This window comes from Sander vitreus, chromosome 7, assembly GCF_031162955.1.
Source record: "Sander vitreus isolate 19-12246 chromosome 7, sanVit1, whole genome shotgun sequence".
Taxonomy (NCBI): domain Eukaryota; kingdom Metazoa; phylum Chordata; class Actinopteri; order Perciformes; family Percidae; genus Sander; species Sander vitreus.
Genome location: NC_135861.1, coordinates 30,773,498 through 30,789,138, shown reverse-complemented (window position 1 = coordinate 30,789,138; position 15,641 = coordinate 30,773,498). Strand labels below are relative to the sequence as shown.

Below are 15,641 nucleotides of genomic sequence, written 5' to 3'. Positions count from 1 at the left end.
AACAGGAAATAGTGTGGAAGTAGTGTGGAAGTGTGTAGAAGCTGAGGCGATGGATGGATCCTGCAGGATACTGAGTTTCCTTAACCATAGCCTGACCTGACATTATTTTGTTACACACTTAGATGTATGGAAGGATTTCCCAGCGGGCATGCTTTTAAAGAACACCCATGCATCAACGTCATACAGTCCTTCCAGAAAAATGCGGAGTTTTTTTGTGATTGTTGCGGGCAATAATCCTTGATTATGCGGCACTTTTTCTTAAAGAATGCGATGGAATATGCGGGATATTTATGCAATTTTATGCGATGAAATTGCGGGAATTTGCAATCATGACTTCATCGTGGGGTTTGCAGCTTTTCAATGATGTTCACGTGTCAAGTCACTTCATAACGTTCCCATGGCAACAGGGGAAAATGGCTGCTCTTGTGTGACGTAAACGCAACATTTTTCAACTTTCTGCTAAGATATATGTGACTTTTTTTGCAACGAAAATGCGGGGATAATGAAATCATGCAAGCCCCGCATACTTTGCGCAGAAATCGGCAATTTATGTGGCGAATGTGCGGCGTATTTGAAAAAATGCGGCGCCCGCATAAATATGCGGACTTTGGCTGATTATGCATTGAATTATGCGATCGCATAATTGCATTTTTCTGGAGGGACTGGTTATACATGGCTGCACTCAATCAGGATTTGCTACAGTCTACTGAATTGTTTCTCCATAAAAACGTAACTCTTATTCAAACAACAGTGCATATAATACAAATGATCACATTAGATGCACATTTGATTACAGCAAAGACAACGTCGGCAGTATTGACGGCAAAATAGGCTACAGAATATTTCCTTCTGTATTGACAGGTGCAATATTTGAAAATCGTTAATTATTTATTATTATTTTTTGAAATTACATTTATATCTGCAAGTCTCAAAACCTAGAGATTTTCAAACATCAAAATGTCATTTATTAAATGTATTCGTGTCAAAATGACATATAAACATCTTTTCGTATTCTATTTTGCCTGGAAACGCTTCCAACATGCTTACGTGTTGCTTGAAAAATAGATGCTGAAAAACTAGTCCATGCATTTATTACTTCGAGGCTGGACTATTGTAATTCCTTACTATCAGGTTGCGCAAATAAGTCTCTTAAGACTCTCCAGTCAATGTCCTGCTATGCCCTGCAGTGCCCTGCTACGTCCTGCTATGCCCTGCAGTGCCCTGCCACATCCTGCTACACCCTGTAATGCCCTGCAGTGCCCTGTTACGCCATACTACTACAACTAGTATTTCTAGTCATAGTTCCATTATCTTTATTGTGAATATAATTGCCACTGTTCATTACACCCCCAACCGGCACCATCAGACACCGCCTACCAAGAGCCTGGGTTTGTCCGAGGTTTCTCCCTAAAAGGAAGTTTTCCTCACCACTCAAGTTTTCTGCCTAAAAGGAAGTTTTTCCCCGCCACTATTGCACTAATTCCTTGCTCTTGGGGGAATTACTGGAATTGTTGGGTCTTTGTAAATTATAGAGTGTGGTCTAGACCTACTCTATCTGTAAAGTGTATTGAGATAACTCTTGTTATGATTTGATACTATGGATACAATTGAATTGAATTTAGTGTTCTACTTTTCAGTAACACTATGGGCTTTTAACTAGTGTTAGCTAGCAAGCTCTTGTAGAAGTCAGTCTTGGTAGCTATGTAAACCTGTTGCTCTTTTATAATACTGTAAAAGACTAGGGCCAAACGTAAAAATGAATATGCACCTTTTATGTTGCCTCTTTACTACTCTTTTCTTCCCGTTTTAGAGGCCAGGAGAACTTTCGTTGTATAAACTGGATGCATTTTTCTGTTGCATTTGTTTTTGGGTTGTGTGCTTATCATTTTGCATTGTTTCTGTATTTGCAGCGTGTTTGTGTCTTTGGTTGTGTTGTGTGTATTTGCAGCGCATTTGTATATTTGGTTGTGGTGTGTCTATTTGCAGCGTGTTTGTGTCTTTGGTTGTGTTGTGTGTATTTGCAGCGCATTTGTATATTTGGTTGTGGTGTGTCTATTTGCAGCGTGGTTGCTAAATGCTGCGCATGTGTTGTCAAATTAATGAAAATGTGTTCTTAATTTGCTTGTGTTTTGTCTATTTGCATGTTTTTGACCCTGTCGGCCACCGTAGGAACTTCCCTAAAAACATGTTGTTTTACATAGTATGCAGTGTTTCCCATACATAGGTTCTACTTGGATGCACTGTCCAGGTAGATTGAGACCTGCCCAGGTAGATCAAATCCAAATTAAATTTTTTTTCCAATCAACAATGTATTTTTTACAGCGCACACAGACGAGTGATTTCCAGCCCCTCCCCCCTGTGAAGTCACGCTCTGCGTGCATGACAGCGTCAACGCTTCACTTCAGGCTAGTAGCATGCTACTGGTGGTCTTGCCGTGGGATTAACTGTATTAACAAACCGTAGAAATGCCGCGGCCACAGCGCTGTGAAAGCTCCCTGATGGTTATTGATCAGAGTTCGGTTGTTACCCCTGTCCGCGACAGTCTCCTCCACTTCATGTATTTACAGTGATGGGAATAACGGCGTTATAAATAACGGCATTATAAATAATGGCGTTACTAACGGCGTTACTTATTTTCAGTAACGAGTAATCTAATTGATTACTCTTCCCATTTTAATAACACCGTTACCGTTACTGCCAAAAAATGCGGCGCATTATATTTGAAGCTGTTTTTTTCATCAGACCAACTAGATCTCTGAGTCTGAGCCGAGAGGCAAATACTTTTTTTACTGTTCTTCCTTGGTTAGTGGGCAGTGCACGGCGCAAAGCGCATAAATGACGATTGGCTGAGGTTAAGTAAAATGTCATGGTAAGCCAATAAGAGGTAGAGTTGGGCGGGTGTTCAAAAGCACGCATAGTCAGACACACAAGAACAACACAAGCGAGTCAGTCAACCAGAGAGAGACAGGTATGGCGTTATGAAATCAAGGAGAGGGTTAACTTTTCCTGCTACAGATTTTCCACCGTGGTCAGAAAGAACAGGGGAGACACTTTGTTTCTCTTACTATATGACTCTAGAGTCGCTACTCGCTCGAAAGCTAATCGCCGTCACTCTCTCACACACACACACACACACACACACACACATGCCGGCTTGACGCACACACCAGTGCACAAGTATAAACATCAGGCCACTTACGTTATTTGCACTACAAAGAGTGTACATATTTGTTATTTATTTTTGGTATAGTGCTTAACAAGCATAATTTCATTAATTAATTTTGCCTAGTTGTGGCCTGTTGAGGTAGCCTGGTTGACACCAGACCCACTCTCAGTTGTAACTGAGAGTGGGTCTGGGAAAGGTTCATTGACAGTTCATTTCCAAAGGGGCGTCACCTCAAATGCCTCGAGGGCGCATTGGATATTCCAACCAATCAGACCAACGATCCGGGTGATGCTGCGCTTCGGTAGCCGTCATGTTGAATGTAAACAAAAAGCTGCTCGCCGTCGCTGCGCTATCGTCGTCGCGTAAAGCCCGCCTCAACGGTTGTGATTGGTGTAAAGCCCGCCTCAGCGGTTGTGATTGGTGCCTCGATTTTGGGGACATTGGAAATGGGTTTCAATGGGCTCTTCGCCAGACTGACTTGCAGAGCAAATCTCAAATTTGCCGGAAGTTTGTCAGGGTTTACCCAGGCTACTGTTGAGGTGTTGTGTTATTTGTATCGATCCACTATATAAACATAATATCTACATACATGGCATTTGATTGGAGGCTAGTCTCACTTTGTCCCCCAGCAACATTAAAATAATATATAAAATAGTTTAGATTTGTGTACATTGTTTCTGTTAATAATGTATTGTATTGTGTGTCCATTTCATTATAATATTCAGATTTATCATAAATAATTGAAAATGCACATGTATTTTAAGTAAAGAGGGGTAGGTGGAGGTGGGGTCACATTTCAGCATTTAAAAATGTACTTGAAAGTAACGCAATCGTTACTTTCATAATTTGTAACTGAATAACTAATTGAGTTACTTTTTGGAAGAAGTAACTAGTAACTGTAACTAATTACTTTTTTAAAGTAACTTGCCCAACACTGTATATTTATAATGGAGCTAACCGCTAACGGAGCTAATCGTTGCTAACTGAGCCTTCAGTTGTCGTTCTCCGTGCCTGAATCCACGTATTTATGGACTTGAGCTCAATTAAAACCCAAGATTTTATTAAGTTGGCTTTAAAAGTTTTAAACTACAACTCAGAGTTGTTTGAATGACTCCACAGCGCTGTAGAGGAGGGTCTGGAAAAGCGAGACTACTGACCAAATGATTTTTTTTCTTTTCTTCACAACTTTATTGAAAAAATACTGTCAAATATAGATAACGTTTCGTCCACATACTATAAAAATAAGGTCAATAACAAAAAGTATGTAGAGGGGGATGATTGAACAACATAAAATTACAAAAAGAAGAGAAAAGACAAAACCAATATACATTTGAAGAGGTTTGAAAAGAAGGGAGAGGTTTGAAAAGCACCCATTTTCACACCCCTCATGCACAAAAGGTTTTCCCTCAACACCCAACCCCCTCCCCCCACCTGCGCTAACAATCTGCGAGAAGGATGTGTGCCGGCTCTTTCAGAAGCAGACGATCAAGAAGGCTCCAGGACCTGATGGTGTGTCCCCCTCTTGTCTGCGTGTCTGTACTGAACAGCTGGCTCCAATCTTCACGCAGATCTTTAACCGGTCCCTGGAGCTGTGTGAAGTGCCCTCCTGCTTCAAATGCTCCACCATCATCCCAGTCTCCAAAAAACCCTCCATCACAGGATTAAATGACTACAGGCCTGTCGCCCTGACGTCTGTGGTCATGAAGTCCTTTGAAAGACTGGTGTTGAGAGGTGTTGAGCCACCTGAAAGACATAACCGGACACCTGCTGGACTCCCTGCAGTTTTCCTACAGGGTAAACAGGTCGGCGGATGATGCTGTCAATATGGGACTGCAATACATCCTGCACCACCTCGACTCCCCAGGGACGTATGCCAGGATCCTGTTTGTGGACTTCAGCTCGGCGTTTAACATCATCATCCCTGAACTCCTACATCAGAAGCTCACCCAGTTCTCAGTGCCTGCCACCACCTGTCAGCTTCCTGATTAACAGGCAGCAGCATGTCAGACTGGGGAGCATCTCATCCAAAACCCAGTCCATCAGCACTGGCGCACCACAGGGGTGTGTCCTCTCCCCGCTGATCTTCTCTCTCTACAGTAATGACTGCACCTCAAAGAACCTGTCTGTAAAACTCCTGAAGTTTGCAGATGACACCACTGTCATTGTTTTGATCCCGGATGGTGATGAGTCTGCTTACAGGCAGGAGGTGGAACAGCTGGTCCAATGGTGCAGTCAAAACCACATGGAGTTAAATCCCAAGAAGACTGTGGAGATGACAGTGGACTTTAGGATAAGTCCCCCCCACACACACACACACTCCCCCCCTCAACATCCAGAACGACACAGTGTCCACTGTGGATTCCTTTGGGTTCCTGGGATCAACCATCTCAAAGGACCTAAATGGTCTCCCCACATTGACTCTGTCCAGAAAAAGGCCCAGCAGAGGTTATACTTCCTGCTACAGGGCACTGTTTGCCAAAACCAGCCAATACAGAGACAGCTTCTTTCCCCAAGCAATCACTCTGTTGAACACTCAGAAATAGCCCCCACCCTTACACTGAACAAAGTCAATCATCACTGTTCTGCTCATCTCCCTCATGTCTATTACAATCCTACAATTACAATGTTTTTAATATATTAACATTGCACTGATCTGCCTTGCACTGTATTCATATTTAAATCCTAAAATCTCAGACTACACTGACTGATATCGCACTATTCTTTCCCTCTCTTTTGTATTTTTCGCTTTTTCTATTGTATTTTTATACTGTACACTTAACAGTATTTTTTATATTTATTACTGCCATTTCTGTTTTTATTCTTTATATGTTAAGTGAGTGTTGTACTTTGAAAGCAAAGATTAACCAGAGTCAAATTCCTTCTTTGTTTACTTGGACAATAAAGCTGATTCTGATTTTGATTCTGATTATTCCTCAAAAGGTTCACTGTACAGTATTACAGTTTTGTTACTTTTTTATTGTCTATACGTTTAAGAGACTTAATATATTCCTTGAATTCACATAAAAAAATCAGTGAAATAATAGGGTCATGATTCACACACACAGGGATATCTCGGAATGACGTCACTGCCTTCCAGGAGTGTGGAGAGAGAGAAAGAGAGATTTTTAAAGGAACTTCATTCTATCAATGCTCCAACTCGTTATTTACAAAATGATACATCTATTTTCCAACAACTGGCCAATAAATACACATATATAGACACTTAAAACAACAGAGCACAACACATCCCCATAGGCCCAAATCACACTGAACTGATCAACGTCCTTCATCTCTTTATAATAATTAAAGTCAAGAGAGAGAGGGAGAGGGAGAGAGAGGGATATATAAATATATATATATATATATATATATATATATATATATATATATATATATATAGAGAGAGAGAGAGAGAGAGAGAGGGGGGGGGAGAAGGAGAGACAGTGACAGAGGTGGAGGGAGAGAGAGAGGATGATGAGAGAGAGACAGAGAGAGAGAGAGAGAGAGAGAGAGAGAGAGAGGGGGGGGGAGAAGGAGAGACAGTGACAGAGGTGGAGGGAGAGAGAGAGGGATGAGAGAGAGACACAGAGAGAGAGAGAGAGAGAGAGAGAGAGAGAGAGAGACAGAAGGAGAGAGATAGAGAGAGCGGAGCAGAGGATGGAGAGCAGTGCGTCTCACACAGAGGTAAGACCGGAGGAGACGGACTCTACCCGGGGACACAGAGGACGGTAAACCCGCCTGAACTCACTCTACGCACTAAGAAATACCTGTGAAATACTATGTGTATCGACTGATTATACAGTAAGTCTTCTAAGCTTACATTTGAGAGTTGATAATATATGAATATGGTTCCACGAGTATTTTATGGTTAAAATGCATGCATGTACTTTATTGGTGCTTTTAACGTTATTAGAATGAATTAAGAAAACAAACGCGTGTTAATTTACTTTGACAATAAGACATGATGCGTGGCTAAATCTGATTTATGGTATGGTATTCATAATGAATGTCATTTAGAAAGAGAAAACAACAACGTTAGCCGTTCAAAGTGTGATCCAGTTCTGCTTGCCGACTGTGCACTTAGTGTTTCATCGATTGAAAGCTATTGGCAGTAAAAGCTGCACCTGTTGCACTACATTCGCTCTATCTCCGGTGATGTTTTAAATGCGTGCAAGGCAACTAATTGATGTGCACATCTCTTTGTTGTCCAGGTATTGGGATGCGCCACTCGTGCGTTAAAAAGCTTGGCACCGTCTCCAGAGCGCACACGAAGCACCTGGAGGAACCCATACATAACCATCGTTAAACCTTATTGTTGGACACTGTCAAGCTTTTTCAATACTCGTTTAAAAAATCTCTTCACCGGGGGAGGACAGAGTCAGAAGGAGGAGGAGGGGAAGGAAAAACAAAACGCATCATCGGCAGACTTGATGTGTTTTTTTACGCCGACTACCGAAGAGGAAAAAGTGAAGGAAGGAACCCGAGTGGAGATTAAACAAAGTGTAAAATGTTTTGAACTGGAAATGAATAATCAACCCTGACAAAGCTGACAGCGGGTGGCTCATTGAGTGAGCGTGAGGCAGAGCGTCCGGAGCGTTTTCACACCAAAGACACCAAACAGATTCGACATTTAACTGCGGACCATCACACTCTGTAACTATAACTGTGCAGTGAGTTGGAGGAGGTGAGAGCGTATGGAAACAGTTTACATCTTCTCTATTTTTTTGTAACATCCCAGAAACTACAAAGAATCTGTGAAACTACTGGCCCTGAATGAACTAGTGGACCTGCAGATGCGTTCTTAGTGACTTGCTGGTGGTCCCTGGACCTCAGTTTGGGAAAAGAGGAAAGACTGATCTCTTCTTTCTACTCTGCAGTGATGTAATGGAGGGTTAACACACCTTAACTTGACCTTTTTGTTTGCTGAACTGTGCATAATTAACTCTTTAGGGTCAATGACAAATTCATGTGATGAAACTAAGTCCAATACACTGTTTCTCTAAAAAATTAATTTATAAATGAAAAGACCTGGGCAGCAACCCACGCTCATCGGCACAAAGCAGCCTTCTTCACTTTTTTTCTTCCTAATTTATAATTTCATTTGAAATTTAAATTAAATTAATTATTATTATTATTTTTTTAATCCCACAATGCTCAGAGACTCTTAGTGCGTCTTCAAAACATGGAGAATGTGTCCATCCCTGGCGGTGCGCCACCACCAGTCTGCAACGACTCGGTGGATTTCTACTCCCTCGCGTCAGGCAACCGCACTGACCCAAACTGCACTCCTCCGTCTGAGTTTTACTTCTACGCTGACCTTTACATAATTTTACCGGTCATCTACTCTGTAATCTGTGCAGTGGGGCTGACAGGCAACACGGCTGTCATCTACGTGATCCTCAAAGCTCCCAAGATGAAAACGGTCACCAACATGTTCATCCTGAACTTGGCCATCGCCGACGACTTGTTCACTCTGGTGTTGCCGATCAACATAGCCGAACACCTGCTGCACTATTGGCCTTTTGGCGAGGTTTTGTGCAAAGTCATCCTGAGCATCGACCACTACAACATATTCTCCAGCATCTATTTCCTGACAGTTATGAGCATTGACCGCTACCTGGTGGTTTTGGCCACAGTGAGGTCCAAGCGCATGCCGTACCGCACCTACCGAGCAGCCAAAATCATCTCGCTCTGCGTCTGGATCCTGGTCATCCTCATTGTCCTGCCTTTCAGCGTTTTCGCTGGTGTATACATGAACCCAAACGACGGCAGGAAGAGCTGCGTGCTCAGCTTCCCCAGCCCAGAGAGTTTGTGGTTCAAAGCAAGCCGGATCTACACGCTGATCCTGGGCTTCGCCATCCCCGTCTCGACCATCTGCATCCTGTACACCATGATGCTATACAAGCTGAGGAACATGCGACTCAACAGCAACGCCAAGGCGCTGGACAAGGCCAAGAAGAAAGTCACCATCATGGTGTTCATCGTCTTGGCCGTGTGCCTGTTCTGCTGGACGCCGTTCCACCTCAGCACCATCGTGGCTCTGACCACGGATCTGCGGACTACGCCGCTCCTGATCGGCATCTCCTACTTCATAACCAGCCTGAGCTACGCCAACTCCTGCCTCAACCCGTTCCTATACGCCTTCCTGGACGACAGCTTCCGGAAGGCCTTCAAGAAAATGTTGGAATGTAGACCGGCCTGACTGTATGACGCAGGGAAAAACCTGTCGCAGAGGTCCGCGGACACTTGCTGAGCGAGGACATGGACTGTGATGAATTTTTGATTTGATTTGGTTTGCTTTGTTAACTAGGCAACCTTGCGCATTGTTTGCACATGATAGAAAATATTTCATTTATCGTCAATACATAGGAAACATCTAAGATTATGCCTGTAAACGGCGCACAGCATCCTGTGACAAAAACCCATCTATAAATGCTTTATACTACGGATCGACTGATACTGGTTTTTCAAGGCTGATTCCGATTATTAGTAGTTCATGAAACCGATAACCAATTTTTGGAACCGATATGCATATACAGTGAAAATGAAAATCTTTAAGTCAAAATTAAGATTTTGGAATGTTACATACTCCAACACAAAACTTTGTTTAAAAGCTTTAAGCAATTATTTATTATATTAGAAACTTTCAACATAATACCCAGTAAAAGAAGTCAGATAGTGTTTTGGGTGGGACATTAAGTCAGACTCAGTGGTGAGTGAAACCGAAGCAGAGGGACAGACACAGAGCTGTAGCCGAGCCAAAGTAGACCACTTTTTAATTCATTAACTTTATTGGTTATCAGGCAAATAAAACGCTAATACAGATAATCTGCAAACTGCCAAAAAACGGGCCGATAATCAGCAGGGGACGATAATCGCTCTATCCCTACTTTAAGCCTACTGTAAACGACGAGAGAGGAAAACATCAGAACATTTTGTGAGTGTGCGGCAGGCTTTGAGATATGTTTTCTCATGTTTGATGGGTGTGTCTCTCCATTATTGGTCACAGGGGGATACCCAATCAGCAGGGACATGTCTGTAAACTCGCGGTAATAAAAAGGCAGAGCGCTTCCGCGCACAATAGGGTGTTCAATGCACCCCTGTTTCAGTTTAAAAAAAACGTTTTGTCAGGGCTGAACGTGGCCCAGGTGTTTAGTTGTCACTTTAAGTTCATCACTTCTGGTGGGTGGAGACGGTCTTGTGCTACAGGATGGTTTTTCTTTGTCACAGCAGGACTGTTTGTATTTTTACAGAATTTGCCTAGTGCAGCCTTTTATGGCTCTGAGAGCACAGTGAGAGAGCGAGAGAATATTAGAAGTGGATAAGAAATGGGCAATATTGCTTGCAATAGGGAATGATAATGGTTGACATAAAGGACAATACTGTCATTGGAAAAACAACAGCTCGAAATACTTCATCAGAATTGCCCATTGTCATTGTGTCTGAAGAACTGGCCAAAAAAAATATTGTTTTCCAGTTTGAGACTGCAATTAAAATGTCAGACCTTTTCCATGACAGTAATGGGAGAAAAAAATCAAATTATGACTTTGAGGCAGCAAGCTTGGGTCACTGCAAACAGTCTCGAACCAAGGAGCAAGGAATGCCTCTGAGGGGTGGAACATCTGCTGCGGGAAGAAAATCCAGTTCAACACAGTGTCATTGATTTGCATGCTGTCAATCAAATCAAAAGGATGAGAATAGTTAGGGTGGGAGGATATCAGGATGCACGTCAGGGGAGAACAGCTGTTTATCCAGTACAAAAACTGTAGGATTTTTTTTTTTTTATCAAAATTTGTGGGTTGACTTGAGAAATATTGTGTATTTCATGTTTGCAAACATCTAATCTGCATTCAACCCTTGTGTTGTCCTCAGGTCAAATTTGACCTGTTTTCAAAGTTCTTTATATAAGGAATATGGGTTTCTTTCTTGGACGTATGTTGTATGGAACCCATACAACATTCTTCGCAGGTAAAATTAATGATTACTTTCATTGCATTTTGGGTGAAAAAAATGTTTAAATGGTTTCAAAACAGTATCCTGACCAAACTTTGACATAAACCAGTCTGGGATCCACTCAACATCCTCTGATCTTAACTAGTAATAAAAAGAATTCATAATTGTTTTAAATCAAATTAGGTATAATGTCATATGAATTGCGTTTATTTATCATGTATAAAGAAAGCGTTGAAATAAGTGACAAAAACGTTTTTTAAAATAAACGTCAAAAGCATCAAAAAAAGCTCCATAAACAAGGACAACAACTTCATGGCAGACCAACCCGGTCTCACGGCAGTTCGTGAAATGGTCATGTTATTTTGATCTATTGATTTGTGTACAGGGAAACGATTTTTTTCTGTTTCTTGAGTAAACAGGCAGGTTACAGAGATCCCCCCAGAATGTACAGTACATGAAGGGTTTATTTGCAAAGTGAGATATATCCCTTTCTATTTATTTTCCTAAATTATGTATTGTTTGTGGTGTATGTGATCAAACTGGTGTTTTAAAATATCTAAAAAAAAAAGTTTGTGTACTCAAGGGAATGGCTTTTATATTGTTTGTGTGCAAATTGTCTCTTCATATGTACCACTTAAAGAAATGAAAAAGGAACCTTACCCACCCTGTTACAGTACTGTAGGCCTGATGAGAGACAGGCATGGGACAGGAGGGCTATGTAAAAATGTACCTGCGTTTCTCTTCACGTTTTCATGTTTTTATTTGTGAGCTTCTGTCGCCCCCTGCTGTAAAACGGGGCACTGTTACCCTGAAAATGCAGCCCAAGCCATTTCCAGAGTTTGTCCAGAGACACTGCTGAGTTGCACACAGCGTGTGAGTGTGACATTTATAAAGCTGATATACAATTTATTTTTCCACTTCATGGATATTTGTGAATAGCATCATTTGGGATCTGACTTACTTATTCAACGTTAATTATCCGTTGTAAAGTTGTAGTTTTGCTGTAGAATTTTATTTATGCAGATTTTTCAATATACCAGTACAAAGACAAGCATATACAAATTACAAAGTAAGACAAAAAAACAAAACCATCAAAAACTAACCAGAACAAAAACAGACAGACAGACAGCCAGCACTCACTCACAAAGAAGGCAAATTCATTAAACGAGATGGCTCACAATATGTACTCATAAAGGGTCAGAAATTCCGGGAGGCCGGAGGAGATCAGGGCAGAAAAATAAAAAATAAAGTGAGGTCAGGTCCCAGTTTGTGGCCTTTTCCTCCTACTCTATGAAAGGGCCCCAAAGTTGTTTTTTAAAGAATATCTGTAATCCAATGAGTTTCACAATCGTACTTGGCACATTTACTGTTGCATCCATCTCCATCTAGTGTTCTTAAAGGGTAACTACCGTTTTTTTTCAGCCTGGACCCTATTTTCCTATATGTTTTTGTGTCTAAGTGACTGATGGGAACAACAATCTTTGACATTGGTCCAGTATTAAACAAGATCGCTGCAGTCAGCAGCAGCAAAACAAGCTACAATGTAAGTTAATAGGGCAATTGTGCAGATTGTATTTACCTTCACAAACATTATGGAAAGGATTTCTAAGGAGGTCAACCTTTCTGTTAAAGAGTAAAATTCTTTTTTTAAACATAAAAATATCTGTGAAACTGCGTTCGCTAAACCCACCAGACTCCATGTAAATAAACATAATTTTAGCATCGTAAAACACACTTCATTCAAAGTCGACAGAAACAAAATAAAACTATGGAAAGCCGTTTTGGGTCGTCTTTCCACTTTTCCAACAATCACAATTCTAGCTTTGGTTGAAATGTGTAAATATGTTGGCTCTGTACATGCTAAAAGTATTGTTTGTTTAAATGGAGTCTGGTGGATTTAGCACTAGCAACTTTACTGCTTGTTCCAGCACTTTACTCTTGTATGTGATCCTCGTTCTAAGGCTGTACACTTCTATCAAACAGAAATGCTTAGATACGTGTCAATGTGTGTCATTTTATACACATTTTTCAAAAAAATCTACACTCTGAGAATTCAATTCAATTTTATTTATAGTATCAAATCATAACAGGAATTATCTCAAGACACTTTACAGATAGAGTAGGTCTAGACCACACTCTATAATTTACAAAGACCCAACAATTCCAGTAATTCCCCAAAGAGCAAGCATTCAGTGCGACAGTGGCGAGGAAAAACTTCCTTTTAGGGAGAAACCTTGGACAGACCCAGGCTCTTGGTGGGCGGTGTCTAACGGTGCCGGTTGGGGGTGTGATGAACAGTGGCAATTACTGTATAGTCACAATAAAGATAATCTCTCGTGGCCGGGTTGGCTCAGTGGGTAGAGCAGGTGCACATATACTGAGAGGTCCAGGGTTTGTATCCGACCTGTTTGCAATTAGCGTTGTAGCAACTCATTGGGTAATGGCTTGAATGTAACGGACGTTCATTAATATCCAAAAGTTTCGCACTAAAGCTTTAATGATTTGATAAATGTACATTTATTTTCCCACTGGTACGTATGTGTTTTTGACATTTTAGAGTCAAAGTGATTTTATTTGATGGACACGATACACGTGCAGAATTTTGCTTTCTTGAGAATTGCAGGAACAAATTCACTCCCAGATTTCCACAGTGCTGACGTACATAAACATATCAAATCATATCAAAATGTTCAGAACAAACTCAGCTTTGTAGTGAGGCCTACATTTGTACAGAAAGTTACGTTATTATTAATCTCAACACTGTTCCCTCCTAACTCCTGTTAAATCACATAAGACTTGGGCTATCTAAAGTAAATTCTTGTTAATTTTGTTTGTTAGTTCATTGTTCATTTTTTGAAGTGTTTTATTTGTTTTGGGGATCCTAAACACACTGTTCTGTACTATACATGTCCTGTTGCACTCATTAAGATCTAATCTGAACAGATTTCTGTCATTCAAACACCTCTGAGTTGTAGTTTAAAACTTGTACAGCCAATTTAATAAAACTAAGGACTTTATTTGGGCTCGGGTCCATAAATGCAGTTAATGGATACAGGCACTGAGAACTGAAGGCTCTGTTAGCAACGAGAAGCTCTGATTAGTGGTTAGCTCCGGTTAGCTAGTTCCATGTTAAAGATATGGAGCGGAGGAGACTGCTGTGGAGAGGGGTAACAACCAGACTCTGATAAATGACATTCGGGGAGCTTTCACATACACAGACAGCCAGATCGCCTGTTTTATGAAACTGCAGCAGTGCATACTGGAGAGAAACAAAAATTAAAGTATCGCTCTCATTATTGATCAATTGATCAATATCAATACCAACGTTGGTATCGATATTATCGATATTTGGATTGATCCGCCAACCACTACTTCTTACTCTGAGCCATAGAGATCCATTGTTGTTTAAACACATCAATGAGCCCTACTGCGGCACTGGTTGACATGTCCCCTCATTACCATGAAAACACACACACACACACACACACACACACACACACACACACACACACACACACACACACACACACACACACACACACGCACACTGTAGTTTATTCTGACTAAATCCCGCATTCACTATCCTGCTGGAAATACTCACTTGAGCAACAAATGTGGATTAATCCACCGCTGAAAATACTAACACTATTTCCTCTTGTCTCAGAAACACTTGCTACAAACTACAGTGGCCTGCTGGTTTTGGAAATACTATCAATAATCTCTATGTTGATGACCTGTATTAAAAATTCCCTGGGTTTATGACACCATAAACCATGAGTGGTACATTTGTATTAATTTAATTTCAGTTTACATCAAAGTGTTCTAATTTGTGAAAATAGACCAATAGAAACTGCTCAACCTAATTTTCACAAGGGCCATATAACTCTCTGTTATCTACGGAAGAGGATTAAGGCCAAATGTGAAAAATGTATTTGAGTTGAGTTTAAAGTCAGAATTCTGAGAAAAAAGTCTGATTCCGGCTTAAATCTCAAAATTCTGTCTTTAAAAAAAAAGTGTTTATGAAAAAAGTCTGAATTCTGCGATTAACATCACAATTCTGACTTTTTTCTCAGAATTCTGACTTTATTCTCGGAGTTCTGACATTTTTCTTAGAATTCTGTCTTTATTTTCATAATTCTGACTTTAAACTCATAACTCAATACATTTGTTCACGTGGCCCTAATCCTCTTCCGTAGTTATTTGGCCTTAAAGGCCTGGATGGAGAGTTATAGTGTATATAGTATGGACAGCATTATGCAGTATGACAGTAACAGTACTGAGAAATGGATGGTGAAATCCCCCTTGAACATCTTTTTTTTTTCTTCAGAAAACACAGCCAGGAAAATAGCTCTTTTTGTCCTTGTGTCGAAGTCATTTACCGCCTTAACTTGTTCTCTTACTTATTTTTTTTATTTTTTACTTTCTTCTTGTCTGTCTGTCTTTATCTATTCCTTCCCCTTCTGTGTTTGAATCTTTCTCTGTGTGTAGCTTTCTCTCTGTCAGTGTAGTGTAAACTGTAAAC

The 15,641-nt window shown here is 40.8% G+C and overlaps 1 protein-coding gene across 1 annotated transcript; it reads left to right on the top strand.

The window, feature by feature from the left end:
• Positions 1 to 8,348: 8,348 nt before the first annotated feature.
• On the top strand, positions 8,349 to 9,368 carry npbwr2b (neuropeptides B/W receptor 2b). Its single transcript, XM_078254070.1, has one exon. The coding sequence runs from the start codon at positions 8,349 to 8,351 to the stop codon at positions 9,366 to 9,368; it is 1,020 nt and encodes a 339-aa protein (XP_078110196.1).
• Positions 9,369 to 15,641: the final 6,273 nt, after the last annotated feature.

Coding starts and splice junctions, on each gene's coding strand:
- npbwr2b (XM_078254070.1), top strand. CDS start 8,349: ATGGAGAATGTGTCCATCCCTGGCGGTGCGCCACCACCAGTCTGCAAC.